Source organism: Alligator mississippiensis, chromosome 9 (genome assembly GCF_030867095.1).
Source record: "Alligator mississippiensis isolate rAllMis1 chromosome 9, rAllMis1, whole genome shotgun sequence".
In the NCBI taxonomy this organism is placed as follows: domain Eukaryota; kingdom Metazoa; phylum Chordata; order Crocodylia; family Alligatoridae; genus Alligator; species Alligator mississippiensis.
In genome coordinates this window covers 52,279,199-52,300,815 of record NC_081832.1, presented here as the reverse complement: position 1 = coordinate 52,300,815, position 21,617 = coordinate 52,279,199, and the positions used below count along the sequence as shown (strand labels likewise).

General features: G+C 42.1%; 1 protein-coding gene and 1 long non-coding RNA gene across 12 annotated transcripts in view; both read left to right on the top strand.

Annotated features, from left to right (window-relative positions):
- TENM2 (teneurin transmembrane protein 2) overlaps positions 1 to 11,141 on the top strand; it is a 2,247,577-nt gene extending 2,236,436 nt beyond the window's left edge. For all 11 annotated transcript variants that reach the window (XM_059733461.1, XM_059733468.1, XM_059733466.1 and 8 more), the window contains 4 exons: positions 738 to 1,034; positions 2,132 to 3,746; positions 8,083 to 8,213; positions 9,248 to 11,141. In XM_059733461.1, the coding sequence (XP_059589444.1) occupies positions 738 to 1,034; positions 2,132 to 3,746; positions 8,083 to 8,213; positions 9,248 to 10,009 (2,805 nt within the window). In that variant the 3' untranslated portion in view covers positions 10,010 to 11,141. The remainder of the gene's footprint in view (positions 1 to 737; positions 1,035 to 2,131; positions 3,747 to 8,082; positions 8,214 to 9,247) is intronic.
- Positions 11,142 to 14,302: 3,161 nt separating this feature from the next.
- On the top strand, positions 14,303 to 20,423 carry LOC132243397 (uncharacterized). Its single transcript, XR_009454930.1, has 3 exons — positions 14,303 to 14,562; positions 16,826 to 16,991; positions 20,311 to 20,423. It is a non-coding gene; the product is annotated as an uncharacterized LOC132243397 (long non-coding RNA).
- The last annotated feature ends 1,194 nt before the right edge of the window (positions 20,424 to 21,617 follow it).

Sequence of the window (21,617 nt, the reverse complement as noted above, 5' to 3'; positions counted from 1 at the left end):
CAAAAATATTCCCAGGATTGGTGTGTACACACATCACCCTTCTAATTGGGTTTTAGTGAGTTGCTGAATTCAATACAGGTATCCCAGAATTTTCTGCCCTTGATTCAATGATGCAATCCTGGGCTACCTGTACAGACATGTTTGGCAATATCCCAGGGTAAACTGTTATTATATCTTATCCAGGAAATGTTTTTTAGGTTTTATCCTAGGACAATGGACATAATGTCTGTATGGCTGCACTTTGTCCCAAGATAACATGGTTTATCCCAAGACAAATACGATGTCTGTTCACAGCCAAAAGCTAGATATAAAGATGCAGATTATTTTCTATATCATAACTTAGGGTTGTAATAAGGAAAGGTTGAGAATCATTGATGCTAGCAGTAGGAAAATGACCTCTAAGCATGTTCAGTGGTTAGCTGCTAAATGCTAGCAGCCTATATTTTGAGTAGTAGGTGACAGTATAGCTGTCAAGTCTGTCAAGCCTAGGTCTTTCTCCTGGGGACTACAGCTAAGCCAGGCTGCATGGATGTTGCAAATGTCTCAATAAAACCTTTGGAAAACATCTAAATCTTAGGGATAAGGAACAATTGTGAAAATGAAGCTATTACAAATCCTGCAAATTTTAGTAAGTTTTGGAACATTTTATTTTTATACTTATTATTTTCAATGTAGACATTAGCACAATGGGTTAGTGCTTACTGATCACTAAATACAGACTATTTCTATTTGAATAGGTCCATGGAAGGAACCTGTTGTCCATTGATTATGACCGGAATATACGCACAGAAAAAATATATGATGATCACAGAAAATTTACATTGCGGATAATTTATGATCAGTTAGGACGTCCTTTTCTTTGGCTACCCAGCAGTGGGCTGGCTGCTGTGAATGTCTCTTATTTCTTCAATGGACGATTGGCTGGACTTCAGCGTGGTGCCATGAGTGAAAGAACAGATATAGATAAACAAGGCAGGATTATATCCCGCATGTTTGCTGATGGGAAAGTGTGGAGTTATACATACCTGGAAAAAGTAGGTGACTCAGTTTAAATTACAACAAAGAGACTGTTCGATTACATGTTCTTTCTGGCCTTCATCCACAAAATTAAACTAGGAACCTTAGTGTTCCAATAGTTAAGAATTCTTTTGTACCTAATCTGTGAATCTTCTCGTTTTTCAATTAATCAAAGGACATACTTTCTTCGTGGTTCAGCTCCTCCAATATTTCCATAAAACAGAATAGCTCACCACATAATAGCATAAACTAACAGGATACATTTTACTATTTTAAGACTGAAAATGCATGACTAAACCTGGCAGAATAGCCAGTAGCAGCAGATAACTTATCTCTAATCATTATTTATTAAGTGAAAATATGGTAATTCATCTCTAGTTAGCCTAGTTTAAGACACTTTGATCTTGGAAGTTTGTCTAATACTTAAAAACACTGCATGTCATGTTCCTTCCTCCAGACTATTGTTTAAGTATGCTAGAGCTGTTCTTTATGCTAACTTTTCTACATATGTATTATAGCAATCAGTGTGAATTACAACTGCCAGAGGAGATATAAATTAACACATTAGTCTCACTTCCCACAGAAAGTACTAAGAGACCCAAGAGGTTGATACAATGTACTTCAGCTCCTTGTATTTCCTTCTCGGGGCCGTGTCTACACGAGAGGCTGACTGAGCAGTCATTACTGCACAGTAACCTGCATTACTGCACAGTAACCCACATTACGGCACAGTAGCAATGATGAATGGCTTTTCTGTGACACTGACTGCTCAGTAGCCTAAGACTAATGCGCAGTAGTGTCACAGCATGGTTTCTGCCACGTGAGACTACTGTGCAGCAGTCTCGGGCCACTACACAGTCAATGTCTCGTGTAGATGCGGCTGGGGTTGATAACCTTTTTCAAAGTGACAAATTTACTTCTCAGACTTGTTGGCAGTATATTCGTACTGTGGGTCAGCACTGTAACCTGAGATTTAAATATGGCTTTTGTATTGATGTATCATTAAAACCTATTGGGTAATGCTTAATCTAAAAATATTTTCCCTGGTAAGTTTACAAAGTAAAAGAAAGTGAGAAATAGTGAAATTAAATAATCATTATCTTTTTTTTAATAGTCTATGGTACTACTACTTCAGAGCCAGCGGCAGTACATCTTTGAGTATGATTCCTCAGACCGGCTCCACGCTGTTACCATGCCTAGTGTTGCTCGACACAGCATGTCTACTCATACATCTATTGGCTACATTAGGAATATTTATAATCCTCCTGAAAGCAATGCTTCAGTGATTTTTGATTACAGTGATGATGGCAGGATTCTGAAAACATCATTTTTAGGAACTGGGCGACAAGTATTCTACAAGTATGGAAAACTATCCAAGTTGTCTGAAATTGTTTATGACAGTACTGCAGTTACTTTTGGATATGATGAAACTACTGGAGTCCTGAAAATGGTGAACTTACAGAGTGGTGGGTTTTCATGCACAATTCGATACCGTAAAATTGGTCCACTGGTTGACAAACAAATATATAGGTTCTCTGAAGAAGGCATGGTCAATGCGAGGTTTGATTATACCTATCATGATAATAGCTTTCGAATTGCTAGCATCAAGCCTATAATAAGTGAGACACCTCTTCCAGTTGATCTTTACCGTTATGATGAAATCTCTGGAAAAGTAGAGCATTTTGGCAAATTTGGAGTCATCTATTATGATATAAATCAAATCATTACTACCGCAGTGATGACACTGAGTAAACACTTTGATACCCATGGACGCATTAAAGAGGTTCAGTATGAAATGTTCAGATCACTCATGTACTGGATGACAGTCCAGTATGACAGCATGGGAAGAGTGACTAAGAGAGAACTGAAACTTGGACCTTATGCCAACACAACTAAATATACCTATGATTACGATGGAGATGGGCAGCTCCAAAGTGTGGCAGTAAATGACAGGCCAACCTGGCGTTATAGTTATGATCTTAATGGGAATCTTCATCTCTTGAATCCAGGAAATAGTGTCCGATTGATGCCTCTACGCTATGATCTTAGAGACAGGATTACACGTCTGGGTGACATGCCATACAAAATTGATGATGATGGATTCTTGTGCCAGCGAGGCTCAGATATATTTGAATACAATTCCAAAGGTCTCTTAACAAGAGCTTACAACAAAGCAAGTGGATGGAGTGTTCAGTACCGTTACGATGGACTGGGGCGAAGGGCTTCTTGTAAAACTAACCTGGGGCACCATCTTCAGTACTTTTATGCTGATCTTCACAACCCAACAAGAGTAACACACATCTATAACCATTCCAATTCAGAGATTACCTCGTTATACTATGATTTACAAGGCCATCTCTTTGCAATGGAAAGCAGCAGTGGAGAAGAATACTATGTCGCCTCTGATAACACAGGAACACCCTTGGCAGTATTTAGTATCAATGGCCTCATGATCAAGCAACTTCAGTATACTGCATATGGAGAAATATATTATGATTCCAACCCTGACTTCCAATTAGTTATTGGATTTCATGGAGGATTATATGATCCTCTGACAAAACTGGTCCATTTTACTCAGAGAGACTATGACGTTCTGGCTGGGCGCTGGACATCTCCTGATTACACAATGTGGAAAAACATCGGTAAGGAGCCTGCTCCATTCAACTTGTACATGTTCAAGAGCAACAACCCTCTGAGCAATGAACTGGATTTAAAGAATTATGTAACAGGTGAGAACTCCATATTAGTTCTTTCTTTATATATTTAAACTAAATTTCTTTATGCTTGGAAGTTTGTGTTGGAAAAGGAAATTGATCAGATTTCTCCATCCTAGGACCCCCCTCCCTTGTGTCCCTATCACCTGCAGAGCCCTTCTCTCATTAAGATAGAACCACTTTCCCTTTAGACAAGATGAAACGGGCTGTGTGATCTTGATCCCTAAAACTTGTTTCTTAGGCACTGCCCCCAAATTAAGAGTCCATGAAAGGGAGAACACACTTGGTTGTGAAGTAAAGAGAAAATCACTTCCAACTAATAATAATTCTTAGCATTTATATAGTACTTGTCATATATGTCTCAAACTCCTGCCCAAAGAAAAGTTCAATTATCTCTGTTTTACAAATGAGGAAACCAAAGAAAAGAGAGAAAGTGATTTGCCAGAGTCACCCAACAGGAGAGTGGCAAGAATTAGGATTCAAGTCTCTTGACTCCTTGTCCATCCAACATTAGCCTCAAAATTATATGATAACTTTAAATATGGCTCTGGCTTTGGCTCTGGTTGTACACTAGCATTCTTTTAAACCACTGCTCCCCCATTCAAGCTTTCATATCAAACAGTGTCCTTTGGTACTGCTTTAAAAAGAAAAACTTATTGTTTGAAATAATGTTTCCCTTTGAAAAACTGAGAACTTTTGGGGAACATTGGTAGCATTGCAATGCAAAAAACAATAATTTTCATTTAGATTAAACATATATCAGGATTGGGTTAAACTTGTAACCTCCTCTTAATTAGTACTAATTTGGCACTTAGTAAAAATCACACAGAACTTGAAGTAGCTGCTAACACATATTTTAAAATGAAAGGTAATTAAGATATGTTCAGGAGAAACTCTTTCAAAGTTAAATCTCTAACACCTGGTAATTAAAGCAGAGGTATCATTTAACAAATAATCAAAGAGTTGCCATAATTTTAGTGGCAGTTAGAACTTCAAGTGAAATGTGATTTTTTTTTTTAAAGGAAAGCAATATTATGATATTGGTAGTTGTTTCTGACTACAACTACACTATAGGCATAGCATTCCTTAGGCCCTACAGCTTATTTGCAGGCTGAATACTCTGGGACCCTGGACAGATTTAACATTTGAAGTGCTTCAAGTGCCTTTGCATATGTACAAGTGTTACACTTAGATCCCCCTAATCACACTAAGGCAATCTAAATGCCCCAGCATGCAAGTGTTCACTGAGCTGAGATTGCCCTAAAAATGGTGCATCTGATCTAAAGTTAGTTCTCAGCAGACCTGCTCACTGGCAGACATGCAGGTCCCTACTCTAACTCATGGTACTTTAACACAAAGTGCCATGAGTTAGAGTGACTCCCCCCACCCCCAACCCAACAGACATCCATCTGTTCGGTGGGGAGGGAGGGAGGGAGGGAGGGAATCAATCTCCACTTTGGAACTGATCCAGCAGAGGAGCCTGCATGCAGACTCTCTCCTCTAACTCCTCTCTCCCCTATCCCCCCAGCTCCGGTGCCGTCTGCAGGAAGGGATGGGGGAGAAGGGAGGGAAGGGAGCTGTAGGCTGTGGTTTGCCCGACCTGAGCTGCAGGGGGATGGGGGTTGAAGGGGGGCTGTGAGATGGGGCCCTCCAATCCACCCATTCCTACTCCAGCTCATGTTAGGAAAACCCCAGCCGCAGCTCCCCCTCATCCCTTCTCCCCCGTCCCTTCGCATACACAGAGGCTGGGCTGCATCAGTGCAACCCTAGTTATTGTGACAGACTGACCCTAGGGAACAGAAGTTCCCTAAGGCACTCCACTTTGAAGCACCTTCATCTAATCCCTCATTAGATGAGAGTTAATTGTATCATGCAATCAACCACGTTTAAAGTGCTCTGCAGCTATGCATGTGTGTCTTGGCATGACTGTAGAGCACTTTCAGGGGGCCAAGCATGCATGTCACTTCTGTCTGCACGCCATGTTCCATGACACAAGTCTGGTTAGTCCTTCAGATATCTCACATTGTACTGTTCCTCACCCTCCCCCCAACTCTGCAGCAAGTGGCCTCTCTGGTGCCTGACCAGAACTCCAGCGCCCCTTTTCGTGTCCTGGTTTGTCAGCACTTTTTATCAATGAGCTCCCTTGCATTTGCTTCTTCAGTAAACACTGTCTTTCTCACAACCAGCTGTGTCCTCACTCCCTACTCAACTGAAGCCCCATAACCCTTGAAGACACAAAAACACTGGTTCAGAGTAATCTGCCCACCCTTCCCCAGAGCCCAGCCACACCAAGTCAGGCAAGACCACTGCAGAGTTCAGTCAGGTGCAGGCTACTGAACTTTCATGTTGAGAGAAAGGAAAGCAGAAAAGTGAAAACACCCCTAGTCATAAATCACCTTCCCCTTTGACCCCAAAACATGGATGCATGCATTTCTTCTACCCCTCACCTCCCATCCACCATAAGGCAGAGCACTCACTTCCATCTCCTGGTGTCAGAGACACAGCGCTTCAACTCATGAAAGGTGATTGTTCTACTTGGAACATTAGGGCACTGTATCTGTGGATCCCTCTGACCCATAACAACTGTAAATTAGATCCCAGCCAGTGGCATTTGGGAACAGTTTGTTACATGTGTCCACACCCTACGTTTGCTTATTTCACCCTGCTGTATGAGTTGCTAAAAAAATGCTAATGCAGAAGATAGACCCCCTCCTGCTCACTGCTTTGTGTGACTTAGTCTTAAGGCCACGATGATGGAGTGTTACAAAACTAGTCACATTAGCTATTTTTCAGGACTTGAACAGGATGGAATCGCAAATTGCTTAGGCACCTGACAAGTACAATAGCATTGGCCCAGTGTGCCCTGTCTCATCTTAAGAGATTTTATTACAGTCAGATGTTATATCATTTTCATTCATGCATCCACAAAAGAAATTCAGGAAAGATACATTAATTGCTTCTATATCATGCATTTCACCATAATACTATAATAATGGTGATGAAGATACTTGCTGCTCTCATGGGCTTCTACATGTCTTTGGACAAGAAGTCATTATATAAATAGCTTAATTTTCATAAATGAGTAATGAACACAACCTCCTTTATGCACAGCCCTTTATATGCATATTTACAGTCAACTGTTCATTTGTTGACAGTTTTTGCTAAAGGAGAGGATTCCTCCAGCTGTGTAATGATATATTATAAAGAACATTAGAAAAGAAAAATAATGAACTATTATAATGTGTGTGGAGGGAGATTCCTTTTTATTGCTAGATGAGAAAAATTAAAGTAAATTCTTTGGCAGGTAATGTTATACTGAATGAAATAACAAACTGAAACCATAGAAAGGACTAAGAGTCCTACTTTATGGATAGCCATAGGGAAAAAATAAATTAGGTATAATATAATGGGAGATTTGTACAATTATCTTTAAGATAATGGGTGTAGAATCTCTAATGAATTTTTCAAGGAGGACAAAAGAATCGCTAAAATGTTTTAAAAAATCCACAAAAATAAAATCTTCAGCAGCTCAGCACAATCTTAAACATCACACAAACTTTTTTTTTAAGAAAGTAAAAAAACATTCATTCTCCCTCACAGTCTCATTTTTCAGGGAAAGAGGGACAGAAAACTGAAGTTTTCAGTAAACATTATTCTTTTTTAAATGTGAATAACTCTAAATCTGTTCCTTTTCAAAACTAGAAAATGAAGGCTGAAACTGGTTTCTGAAAATACTTTACTCTTTCTAAAGCAGATCTAGCAGTCAGGATTAGTCAGAGCTGCCTTGTTCAGAACCAACACACAGAACATCACAAAGCTCAAACTGGAGCACATACGCAAAAGACTTGCAGTGAGAAACTCAGATAAGGTCTTGATCCTGCAAAGACTTACAGAGGTGCTTTGCTTTACACTATTGACTTGAATGCAGCTATTGCTAGTGTCCAGAGTTAAACATTTACATCTTGCAGGAGCGGGGTCTAAGAGGAAAACCAGATTGTACACAAGAGGAATTTTCCAAGTGTTCTTCAAAGCAGTAAATGAGAAGTGTGTCACATCCAGTATAGCTGCAGGAAGTGACAGACATGAGCAACTGTACAGAAAATGTTTAGTGATAAAGGATTCAAAGATATTGGGTTTACTGGAGACCTCATATCTCACTAGTCAGCAATTTCTATGAATTTACAGTAGTCATTCTTGTAACAGCTCACTGTGGAACAGTATGGTTCTGGGAACTGGCAAATAAAAAAAGATTACAAATTCTGAGTTCAAACTCTAAGCTCTTCATTTTAACCGTAGCATCCCTGAGATACACATCTCTTTCTCACTCACTCATTTATTTTTTTATTTTTAGATGTGAAAAGCTGGCTGGTGATGTTTGGATTTCAGCTCAGCAACATTATTCCTGGTTTCCCTAGAGCAAAAATGTACTTTGTACCTCCTCCATATGAATTGTCAGAGAGTCAAGCATGTGAAAACGGACAGGTAGGCAGCAGTTTGTGCTGGGCTTACAGTGATTTTGCCAATTTTACCTTGCATACAGGCATCATCCCATGAAAAAAAGAAATACCTCAAGGGGAGGAGTAAGCACCAAAGAGGGAGAAGAATTATTCAAGCTAAAAGACACTGAGCAAAGATGTATATACTGGCCCAGAATACATTTAAGTTAGAAAATAAAAGAAATCCCTAACTGCCAGAACAGTGAGGTTCTGGTGCAGGATCCCAATAGGAGTTGTACTGGCCAAAAAACAAACATTTGTAAATTGGAGTTTGTTAAATTTAGGAAGGAGATTATAGGGTGCGGTGCCTGAAGTAGCAGGGATTGCATTTAATGCCTTAGGAAGTGCCTTCCAGTCTTACGTTTCTATAGTGTCTAAGGTATGTAGGGTAGAGAAAAAATATTTTTTAAGAGTGAAATGAAATACAGTATCATTAGTTCTTCATTCATGTACACTTGAGTTCCTGTTTGACTATCAACATCCAAGGGAAATCTCGAGCTGTAATTTACCATCTGTTCTACTTCTACTGTCATAATCTTATGCCTTTGGTGTACAGCAATAAAACTGGTTTGTAGTGACTGTACTGTTTAAAAAAGAGCTTTACTCCCAATGTTATATGGAGAAAGTGTTACTTTTTAAAATTTATTTGACATTTGGGGGTTTTTTGGTACTGCAATTAAACTGTTATCCACTAATGTTTATTACTTCATCAGAACAAGACAAAAATATATTTGAAATTACTTATGCAAATAAATACTAGGCCAACTTCTGACATCAGTTGTTAGCAGTTATTCCTTCTTAAGTCTTTGATCCTATAATATGTATATGCACTATTCACTTTAGTTGTACAGTATATGACTTTGTACAATATGTAGGCAGGAAGCAACAGCGTGAATGGCACTTTTTATCATTTGCTGTTTTTCACGGTACTTTGTCACTCATCTTTTTAATAAGGTTTAAAACAGGTCTTTGAAGTCAACATTTTCAAACAGTCTCTGTCTTCTTTGTTTATTCTTGCAGCTAATTACTGGAGTCCAGCAGACAACAGAAAGACACAATCAAGCATTTATGGCCCTGGAGGGACAGGTCATCTCTAAACGATTACATGCCAACATTAGAGAGAAAGCAGGGCACTGGTTTGCCACAACCACTCCCATTATTGGGAAAGGGATCATGTTTGCTGTAAAGGAAGGCCGTGTAACCACTGGCATTTCCAGCATAGCCACAGAAGACAGCAGAAAAATTGCCTCTGTCCTTAACAATGCTTACTACTTGGAAAAAATGCACTACAGCATTGAGGGAAAGGATACTCATTACTTTGTAAAGATTGGATCATCTGACAGTGACCTTGTCACCCTGGCAATGACCAGTGGGCGGAAGGTACTGGATAGTGGAGTAAACGTTACAGTTTCCCAACCAACCCTCCTTATCAATGGAAGGACTCGAAGGTTTACTAATATTGAATTCCAGTACTCTACTCTACTGCTTAACATACGCTATGGACTGACCCCTGACACACTGGATGAAGAAAAGGCAAGAGTTTTAGACCAGGCTCGACAGAGAGCCTTGGGATCAGCATGGGCCAAAGAACAGCAGAAGGTGCGGGATGGCAAAGAGGGCAGCCGCTTATGGACGGACGGAGAGAAGCAGCAACTTTTGAACACAGGAAGGGTTCAAGGTTACGAGGGATACTATGTACTTCCAGTGGAGCAGTACCCAGAGCTAGCAGACAGTAGCAGCAACATCCAGTTTTTAAGACAGAATGAAATGGGAAAGAGGTAACAAATTAACCTGCTGTCATCCTTTGCTGGATGAATCAGTAGTCACAACTGTTATCTCCTCTCCTAAGGAGATGAAGACCTAAACAGGGGCACTAGGCTGAGCTACTTTGGGATAGTAAGTGGCAAGAAAGCTCACATTTTTTGAGTTAAATGCTACTGTTGAAGTGATTAAAAACCACTTCCTGAAGTGGACTAAAGCCAGACTGAAAACTTTAACCATACAAATTAAAAAGTACCCCTAAAATATTACCCACTTGTTCTGGGTCTAAAGAAAAAAAAAAGAAAAATAAAAAAGAAGGCCTCATATTATATTACCTCACTCCATTCACATGTGAGCAAACTTTAAGAAATCCAAGAGGGCCACCTTCACTAGACCAGCTGATGAAACAAAAAAGATTCAGACTGCTTGTTTGATAAATATTCAAGAGGTTTTCATTTAAAGCAAAATACAGGTGCATTTAAAACATGACTTTGGGGTGATTTGTGTGTAGCAACTGGAGGAAAATGATAACGCAAGTGAGAGAGCACTGGAAATAGTAAAGAAAAATATATTTAAAACATAAAATTCTGCACTTGCACTCAGACCCTGCGTTTGTCTGGCCTGAAGTTTAATTTATTCAAAGAGGGCAGAGTGTAAAGTTGAATTCAAAATGGTGGCTATAAATCACTACAAATAAATTTCATACTCTGTTTGTCTTTGAAGATTCCATTGTGGACAGTATAACACAGTTACAGGGTGTAGTCTGTTTAGATTCAGTAGTTTGTTGGTATCAGTTCCAGTAGAGCTGTGGGCATTGTGTTACACTATTGCAAATGGGCACCACTTCAGATCACCCTGTACATACATCAGCCAGAAGGCACAATCACTGTTTCAGATTTAAAAATTATTAGTGTGTTTGTTTGGTCGAGAAACTGAGACAATCACATTACAGTCACCACAAAAGAAAAAAAACAAGTCTAATAAGAACTTTGGTACAAGAACTTTTTTGTAATATACATGTATGAATTGTTCATTGAGTTTTTATATTAATTTTAATTTGCTGCTAAGCAAAGAATAGAGACAGGCAAAGATAATTTATGGCAAAGTGTTTAAATTGTTTATACATAAATAAAGTCTCTAAAACTCCTGTGAATTATTTGTCTTCTATTGTGGAACTCTTTTGAAAGAGAAATGATCTATCAATGGGCCTGTTTGTATAGCCTATTATAGTGGCAGCCATCCTTTTTGGCAGGTGTGCCACAAATAGCCCTGGCACCCTCCCCAAATGCCACTTCAATCCCTTCCCTTTCCCTTAGCTGATCTGCTGTTCAGCTTTCTGCTCCCTGACCAAATTGGTGCTCTGCTTTCTGTCTCCTACCTGTGCTCCCTGCCTGATCTGATGTTCTGCTTTCAGCTCCCTGTCCTATCTGCCACTGTGCTGCCTGTCCCCTCCCCACTCTGCCACGTGTCACACACACAGGCTGCCCATGCCACCTGTGGCACATATGCCATAGGTTAGCCACCCCGATCTAGTACATGAAAAATGATAAGTGTGTAAGTGGTAAGCTATCATATACCATAAATTCTGCCAGTACTCCTTCCTCTGAGCCTCAAGTAAGCAGCACATTCTGATCTAGTATCACTAGCAGTGCAGTAACATCAATACTAAACAAACTGGCAAATGCTTTTTTTTAAAGCAGGGGCATTTTTAAACCTGAATGTTGGCAGCTGCCTTGCTGTGTCCCAGGACAGGATGTTTGCAAGTCATGAAAATAAAATTACATGTATCTTCTAACTGGATTGTTTATTTCTCCTTCATGCAAAATTGAAGGAAAGGCTGAAGCCTCTCTCATATGCAACTAACTGGCCACACCTGAGGCTATTGACACCTATACATGTGAGTACTCAAAATTCAAGGACTCATGGAAATTAGGGCTGGAAGGGACCTCAGATAGTCATCTACTTGACCCTTCTACCCCAGGGAAGGATCAGCTACACCTAAACTATGCCTGATAGATGTTTGTCTAACTTGTTCTTCTAGTTAACTATCCTTCAAGTACAAAGTTTTTCCTAATGTCAAACTTAACCCTCATTGCAGTTTAAGGACACTACTTCTTGTCCTATCCCTGGAGGACATGGAAAATGGTTTATAACTTTCCTCTCTGAAATAACTTCACATATTTGAAGACTGTTATTATGCATCTATTTCTCCCCTCCCTTGGCCCCTACTCCTCAAGCTTTCCTCATGGGTCACGTTTTCTGGACTCTCTCCAATGGCTCCCACATTTTCCTCAAAATGTAGTGCCCAAAACAGTACTCTAGCTGAGGCTGTACCAGCACTAATACAGTGGAATGATTACTTCATATATCTTACTTCATATATGTCTCCCATTCATGTACACCAATCAGTATTTGCCATTTTTCCCCCACAGATCCATTTCTGCTGTGGATCCAGTCATACCTTTTTTTTTTTTCTTTTTTCTTTTTTTTTGTTGTGCAGTTTATTATTCCTCCATAAGTGTGGAGATCACCAGTGGCTGAATGTTGAGACCAATTCTATGTTTGAGACTACAGGTAAACTTTTTAATGATTCATGAAATCAGCAGAAGCCCATAAGTTAAGTGTGAGCTTGAATTCATAGGCAAATGAAGCAAAAGTGTGATAGCTTGTGTTTCACTCTTAGTAGGTGCATCCATTTTTATTATTGTACAAACCCAAAGGATGAGGTACCTGCTTACTGTGTTTACGTAAGTTGTATACAGTAGATTCAAAAGCTCTGTGTTGCTCTGAAGGATGAATGAGGGCACTTTTTCTGTCCACAAAGCAAGCATTGTCTTTGTCATGCTATAAATCAGTGGTTACCAACTGGTTGATTGGGATAGACCAGTGGATCCTGGAGCCTGTTGAAGTCAATCCTGGGCTGTGGGGGCTGAGCACGTGCATGCACCCCCCCTCCCCCCCAACCCTAGCAGGTCCATCGGCAGGGGAGGCTCAGTGGGGCATGTGCAGCGGGGCTCAGAGTGCAAAGCCCAGCCCGCAGCTGGAGCCAGGGTGAGGCAGGAGGCAGAGCCATGAGCATCTCAGGGAGGGGGAGCCACGGGGGGGGGGGGGGGGCCATGTGCCCCCGCATCTGCCTGTGGGGCAGGGCAGGGCAGACTGGGGCCAGGGCAGTGGCAGTGTAGGGCTGTGCTCAGATTGGGTGGCTACAGTGGCAGCACTGGGAGCAGGACCATAGGGGAGGAAGGGTGGCATAGCCCCTCCAACCCCTGCTCCCAGCACCAGGACTGAGCACAATGTGGGCCAAGCCCAGAGGGAACAGCTTGGCACAGCCTTCCCCTCCTCTTGCCCCTCCTCCCCCAAGGACATGGGGGCCAGGGGCTGGTGGGTGCAGGGGAGGGCAGACTGCAGCTATGGGCTGGAAAGCTGTGCTGGGGCTGTTCCCACCAGGCTTGACCTGCAGTGCACTCAGTAGTGCCACTGGGAGTGGGGGTTGGGGGGCTATGCCCCCCCCATGGCCCTGCTCCCAGCTCCATTGCTGCAGCCACCCAGCCTGAATGCAGCCTGCCCAGAAACAGCCCAACACTGTTGTTGCCCTGGCCCCAGCCCACCCCACCCTGCGTGCAGATCTGGGGGCACATGCCACCCCCCCCGTGCCTTCCCAGGTTGTGTGCCCCACCTTCTCCACAACGTCTAGATGAGCCGCTCATGGCTCTGTCCCCTGCCCTGGCTACGGACAGCCTCCCCCTTCCATTGGGGTTGTAGATCGAGGCCCCAGTGGTGAGGAAGAGAGTAGGGCTAACCTCGATCCCTGCCCCCCCCCCCATGGCCCTTTCCCCTCCCTCCACTTTTCCCCGCAGACTTACCTGCTGGGGAGAGGGAGAGAGCGGGATAGATCTTTGGTTCCTTTTAAATTCCAAAAGTGATCTCTGACCAAAAAAGGTTGGAGATCACTGCTATAATTGTTTTATTCAGCTGTAGCCTTCCCCCAGTGTCCCAGACCTACTGAGGCAAAGTCTGTTCATAGAAATACCTAATTTTGAAAAAGCCCCATATAAATCAGTGGAACTACTCATGAAGGAGAAGCACTCCTAAATGTAAGAGTACTGGTCCACTGAGAACAAACAGCTCACAAACTGCAAACATACAGGCTAGGGACAGACATTCAAAAAGCCTGAGCCTGAATTGATTCCATCTTTGCCGGTTAGTCTAACCTGGCTAGGCTGAATCAGTTTGATAACTGGACAGACATCCCAGAAATGCAGGCACATGCCTGCAGTGGCTCAGGCTAGAAGCCGGGGGGCACTAGAACAGCCCTCCTTTCCTTCCACAGCATGGAGCTGAGGGGGCATGGCCAGTCCCTGGCAGGATGCTCTGATTAGCCCAGCAGGGAATTGATAACAGTATTTATCACCCAATTAAGGAAACAACAGAAGGACATTACCAGCTACCTATTTATTCTACCTGTTGTTTCATCAGGGACTCTAGCCAGCAGGTGGTCTGCTAGCTAATACACAGGCACCTTCTCAGCAAGGAAGAGGAGAAGGGGGGATTCCAGCTTAGCAGGGAGTGATGAGGTGAGTGGGGAAGCAGCCTGCAGTCTCTGGAGCTACAACTAGGTAGCAGAGGGGAGGAGCCAGCCCTGCTGTGGAGCAGAGAGCTCTGCCCAGCCCAGGGAACATGCTGGGATGCTGGGGGAGTCTAGCTTATTTTAAACCAGCAAGGGGTCTGGGAGAGACATTGCATAAACCAGTTTGAGCCAAATCAGTTAAGTCCAATACTACATTCAACCAGGTTTATCTCAAACCGGTTTCAGCCATTCTCAAACTGGTTTATGTGCACTGAACATCTGTTCTGTTACAGGCTTAAACCAGTTTCTGATCACTTAAACTACTTTATGTCTGTCCCTAGCCACAGTCTCTTTTCACTCAAATCTCTTTTCACTCCAGCTTCTACTGCATTGCTAACTTTAAATCCTAAGCTCTTGGCTCTGTTTTGTGCTCTTAGCCAACTAATCCCTTACCTGTGGTCCTTACACTGTTATAACTGAAGGAACATTAGTAGATCTGTTTTGCTTCTTTGAATGTCATGCATTAGCAAAATGAATGGCTTGGGCCATACTTGCAAATAGCTAGCAAAAGGTTTAAGCTGCTACAAGCTGCCTGCTTGCATTTCAGATTTACAAAGTCATGGAATCATTTATGCTTTGGTTTTAAGAAAAAATAAATGTGTGTACTATCCTCAGTGATAGCACACTTTTAGCTAGCCCTGGAATGTAAGAGTTGGTTCATCTGGAAACTGCATCACCACTGTCAAGCCACATGGTGGCAGTTTTGTCTATATATTGTTTGAAGAATTGTTGGCTCCCCCTCTTCCCTTTACCATAAAGTTTAAGTTTCTGGATTTGTTTTACTCAGAGAGCTTCAGATTCTATTAAATTAAATGAAAGCACCAATGAGGTGAGGCCTTAACCTGTGGATTCAAACACCCCAGAAGTTGGCCAGATGCATTTTGTTAAGTATCATTCAAAAACATCAAGTTTATTAGGCCCTTTTACTAGAATGTCTGGAAATACAACACTGGACTAAAGTCCTGATATTTGAAAATATTTAACTCCAGGACAAAATTTTGCAGCAAAACCAAAATCTAACAACAATGTATTTTCCTCTCCTCAGTTAATTTACACTGAAAAGTCATTTGAGAACCTGCATTCTTGAAAGTATTGTACTTTAATTAATATTGCATCGTGAAGCCCTGGTCCATGTGCAGACCTCAGGGTCTCAACCTCCCTGCCCTCATAAATAACTTTTGCAAATTGCCCAAGGAACTGTACTAATTAACTCTTCCAAAGTAAGGTACAGTCTAGTACTCTGTGATCTAATGTATCTTGTCACTTGTAAAACAGACTAGCAAGCATTAATATTTAATTAAGACTGAAGATTTCAAACTTGGAAAGATCAGAAATTCATGTCCACACCATATTTTCAAATCATTCTCTTGCCCACCTTATAATTCATCACAGGCTTACACATCAAGGTCAGTAACATACTAAAGTAGTAGTTACATGAAACTTAGCAGAGTCTCTGTAGCTGGGTTACAGATAAATACCCCTAAGTCTTGCACTAGCCAAATGCTAACCACAAACAGTAATTCAATACCACTGAGAAAAGATTTTTCTCTGTAGGCCAAACCCCTTAGCAGCTAGTTTTCTGATTTTTGTAGAACAAACTAAGATATTTCTCAAGCCAGCTCAACATAAAGTTTGGAACATAGGGGCCAAGGACAGAAATTACACATAAAACAGTGTAAGTGACTGGAAACTAGTTCAATTCAGCAACACAACAGGGCTAAGAACAGACAGTCAAAAAGCCTGAGGCTGACTCGATTCAGTCTTTGCAGGTCAGTTTAAATTGCAGATATTAAACTGAGAAGCAAATGAACAGACATTCATTTTTGATTTAGGAAATGCAGGCACATGCCTGCAGTGGCTCAGGCCAGAAGCCTGAGGGTACTAGAACATGCCTCCCAGCCACTGCCACAGAGAAGGGACTGAAGCTCCAAGGCTTTCTGCCCCCACCCCCACTTCAGCAGAGGGGGCGTGGCCAGGTCCCAGCCCAGGGCTAGCACACTGGAGGTTGGGGATTTAAATCCCCTTGCCAGTACTCACAGGGCCCCAGGCCTGGTCTGCCTGGGCAGGGGGGCAGTGCCTGCCAGGCTTCTGGCCCCCTGCCCCATGCTCGAAGGGAGTGTGGGGAGGGCAGCTCCTGTCAGGATAAGGAAGGGACAGGTGGGGAAAAAGGTAGTGGCACTAAATTCATGAAAGCCTGAACCATCACACAGCAGGACTGGATGAACTTCATTCAAGAGTGCTGAAAGAGCTGGCCGAAGTCATCGCAGAACCCCTGGTGATACTTCCAAAACTCATGGTGCTCCAGAGAGGTCCCTGAGGACTGAAAGAGAACCAACGTTGTGCCCATCTTCAAGAAGGGAAGGAGAGAGGACCTTGGTAACTATAGGCCAATTATCCCATTTATTTATATCACAGATATATAATAGATATCTATATATAGAGAAATAGTTATCTATTCATATATATCTATACATATATAAATATATATCTATTTATATCACATTTATTTATATATCACATCATCTTGGCCAAAAGCCCTAGAATAGGAAAGACCAGCTTGTCAGAACAGATTCCTCATTGCTTCTGAGTAACCACTCAGAATTCAACCTCAACTGAGAGTATTTCATCTGATAAAAGCTTTATCAAAAAAAAAAATACTCCATCAAGACAACTCTAGACAGTCTGGTTAACATAAGTTTAGAGCACTCAGCAGGAGAAGGGATATGATTCTGAGCCTTGTGTTTGGAAAGCTAGAAGGTAATAAGTATTTCACCATTGTTCCAGCTGCTATCTATTAAACACTTTGCAACGTGTGTGCGGCTTTACAGTTTACAGATAAATTGTGGATGAACCTAGCTGGGACAGACTTCATTTCAGTTGGTATGTTTTGCACTGAGTTTGATAGAAGGTATAAACACAAGATCTCACAGTACTTGGGACCTATCAGATCCTGTTTGTAGGCTTCTTTTTTTTGCTAGGGACAAACACAACCATTACACAAACGTAATGGACAAACCTTGTAACCTTTACAAAGTTACTCAGCTGTTATTAGGACAAAACTTCTCTGTCCATTGCTCTCTAGAGACACTCCAGAAGTAGCAATGACTTTCTACATGTCACAGACCTAACTAGGAGTGCTGCCAGAGCTTGCCAGTGGGTTTGCTTAAAATCCTGAATTCCAGAGCAGCGTAGATTGCCACTGCTCTCCCACCACACACAGCACATGAGACATGAAAGGATTAAGAAATCCTGAATTCTCTTCATCCAGGATAAGAGAGAAGATGCATATAACAGAAGAATCTCAAGTGAAACCACTGAAAGGGAATATCTGAGGCCTTCTGGTGAGAACTATGGTATTTGGGGAATTTCCAGATGAAGTGTGGGAAACTCAACTATTCCACAGCAACTGGGCAATTCAGAAAAGACAGACTGATGTGATGCTCCAGGTGTAATGAGGTCAGACACCTAACAGGGCTGAGGCAGACATGGCTCTTTGGGTAAATCTGGTATCTTTTATTAGACCAACTTAAATAGCTGGAAAAATAATAAAAGATATTAAATTTACCCAAAGAACCTTGTCCTCCTATGTCTTTAGACCAGCACAGCTACAACCTATACCCCTGTAACAGGGCTGATGCATGTGAGCTGAACTTGTCTATTAACAGCAGAGGGCCAGAAGAGGAAACACTGCAGCTGAGCTAAGGAGATGGAGGTAGCCAGCATGCTATATTCCTCAACTTCTTGGGAGACAGCTACTCTACCAAGTACAGCCCAGGCTACCAAAAGGGCAGTGTAGACCTTATTTTTTACTACTTCCCTCAAAGGCAAACAGCATTACTTGTCTATGGAACACACAAGGTTTCTGCTACAGCAGTTCAGCAATCACTGTCTTCCCAGTATCCTCCACAGGTGACTTGTGTATCTTTACTTAGTTTCATAATTACTTCTAAGTGAAAATAGAGTCTTGGCCCAGATTTCCAAGGTTTGACTAGTCCTCTCTGTTGAGTCTTCTCTAAGAGCCAAAGAGAATTAGTTTGCCATCAGGTTCCTGGGGAGGCTCATTCCCTGGCTGGATTTCTTTTATGATGAAAGACTCTCCTATCAGTATCATGATCAAGCCAGGTTAGCAAGTTTTTAGAAACTGCTTTATTCAGGTGGCTGGCATGGTGGCTTGATCAAAAACTGCTCAGTGGTTCTCCCATGTGCAGAGCAGGACTTTTGTTGGCTCCTGAAATGCCACATGGCCACACTCCCTCCCTATCCCAGCTAGCAGTCTGGAATCAACACAACAGGATGGAGCAGGTGTAGGTCATCCCCCATGGGCCTGCAGAACAGAAGGTGACCATTGCATGTCCCTCTCAGGCATTCTGGGCTATGCCCCAAAAAGATAGTTATGTACCTGAACTCCCACTACTTCCTATGGCATTTTAGGCACCTTAATCCATATTTGGATCTGACCCTTTGTCACAAGAGTAGCTCTGATTCTGACTGTACAGGCAGAATCAAAAGGCACTCAGTTACTTTCCCAAGCATAATAGTACAGGTTTGCAAATGTGACTCCACCTAGCTGTAGATGGAGCTAAAGGCCAGGTACAGACATTACATTTTTACCAGAATAAATGACCAAAAACTGGTCTAAACCCATAACAGAACAGAAGTTTGGTGCACACAGACTGATTTAAAAATGGCAGAACCCAGTCTAAGATAAGCAGCCTGCAAGCCCCCCCTGCCAAAAGGTAAATGTGTGTTCTGTTCACTACCGATCTAAACTACGCTGCTTACAGAAAACAGTGCAACTTAAATCAATTCTGCCTCAAGCTTTTTGAATGTCTGTACCTAGCCAAAGTCTCTTACTAGTCTTGAAATCTTTATGGGTTTGAAGAGAAAAGAGTGGTATTTTTTGGCCACTTCCAGCTCTGTTAGCTAAAATAGCACACACTCTTAAAAATAAATAGAGAAGATGTCAAATGCCAACTCTCAGACTGATGCAAGTGAATGCATCCAGGTTTTAAACCCTTGACAAATAGGATTTGTAATGGAAGCTGTAGCTAAGCCATCATGAATACAGAAGGCTGCAGATATGGCACTGTACTATGGTCTACATTACACTGCTACAACTCAGAAGCATTATTACTGAAATTACATTTACAGAAGTTTTCCCCCTTTGCAAGATAGCTTCTGGCAGGCATTAGTGTAACTTACTAATTGTAGATAACAAGAAAATCCTGCAATGCAATGTTGTTTGTTATAATGCTGTCTATTCCATCCAATGACAGCCTTTGCATCCTGTGCAAGTAGTCCCAGGTGCAGAATTCTTTAGTTCATGAAATTATGCAAACTAAAGAAAAATGTCAACATTAAATAAAGTTGCACACCTGTGATATGGCTGCTTGTTATTTTAAGTGTGCTGCACTTCCTTCTTCTAAGTGAATTAGAACTGTTCCATTGAGACACCCCTCCAACTCTCTTAGTAGTGTGACTTTGGAAGATCACTGGCACACTACTCATTCCCCAAAGTCACCAAGTGTTAGGGCTGCATAGTAGAAAATCCAACCATGAAGTCCTAGGCAGTTAAAAAAAGATATTAAAATATTTACTGTATATTAAATATATTTATTTAAAAGTGTTTCCATCAAAGTTACAAGCTCAAAAAACAAGAGCAGCATTTTTCTGTTTTTAAACTATGTCCTTCTAGGTCATTACTGGAACAACAGGAGCTATGAAACTAGTGAGGGGCTGGGAAAGAAGAATTGAATTCACAGATCCTGGATGGTTTCCATGAGGGCTTCACTGTTGAAGGCTGTTGCCTAGGACCCTTTGAAATTAAAGTTCAGTTTGAATTGAAATGAAAATCTGCAATGATATCCAGTGTCGCTGACTTCACACATGCAAATATTGCATGTCAAATCACAAATGGCTAAAAAAAAATTAGAATTGTCTAACAAAGTATTGGGAACTGGGTGGAGGGGGGAGAACAGAAAGGGAGGATAGCAATTTGTCATAAATGCACATAATAAAAATTAGTCCTCTTCCTGTAGCCCCAGTTTTGAAGAGAGAAGGACCTCTGCTGAGTCGTCATGAAGATGAGTAGTTTATGTTGGCTATTCTAACTGTGAGGCACAGCTGTGGTTGTAGGAGGCACCTAAGGCCAAACTCCAGGTTTCTGAGAGAAGTCTCCCAAATATATATTGTAATAATATTTTTTATTATGTATTAGGCAGTTGTCAATCCTCTGATCATAGTGTAAATGTAAGAGGTCACGTCAGATGCCTAATGAATCTGCTTGTACAGAATCCTATAACCATCACATCAAGACCTTCGGCACATACACCTAGGCTACAGTATGGAGGAGTGGAGGCTGCCCAAGGTCTACCATCCCCCCTGTAGACCATTGAGACAGAATCCAAAGGCCAGACCTTGTCTAGATATTCAGTGTCTCAGTGACTGTAGCTTCTGCCAAAAAGCAACAAAGGCAGTCAGTAGCAGTTCTTAACACCTTGGCGAGTGTGTGTTTGTGTCAGGGTGATGTCCATCAGCCTTTCTGCAACCACAGAGTACCCAAAGGGCAGTGAGGGTTGGGGGGAGTTGTTTGTTTGTTTTTACAGTAAGGCATGGCAGGAAAGAGGGCAAAGCACCACACTAGCAAACTAGTGTGGCCGCTAAGGAGTGTCACCACTGCCTTCAGGGGCTGGTTGTGTTATGGATGCCCAGGTTATGCATGTGTGCACAACAAGCAACTGCTATCATCATAGGCGGTGGAAGGGGGCGGGTGGGCTAGCAGGGCTCAGCTTTCCCAAATGTGGGGCAGTAGGTAGGGCTGCAAGGCAGCCCGGCCGTGGGCTCTGGATGGCTGCAGCAAGGATGGGGAGGGGCACCTACGCAGCCAGGATCAGAGCCCGGCATGTGGATCACTGGCTGCTGGCAGGTAAATATCAATCTATTCAGGAAACAGGCTGGGACAGGGCAGATCAGGGCCCTGGCAGTGGGGAAGGGAGTTGGGCA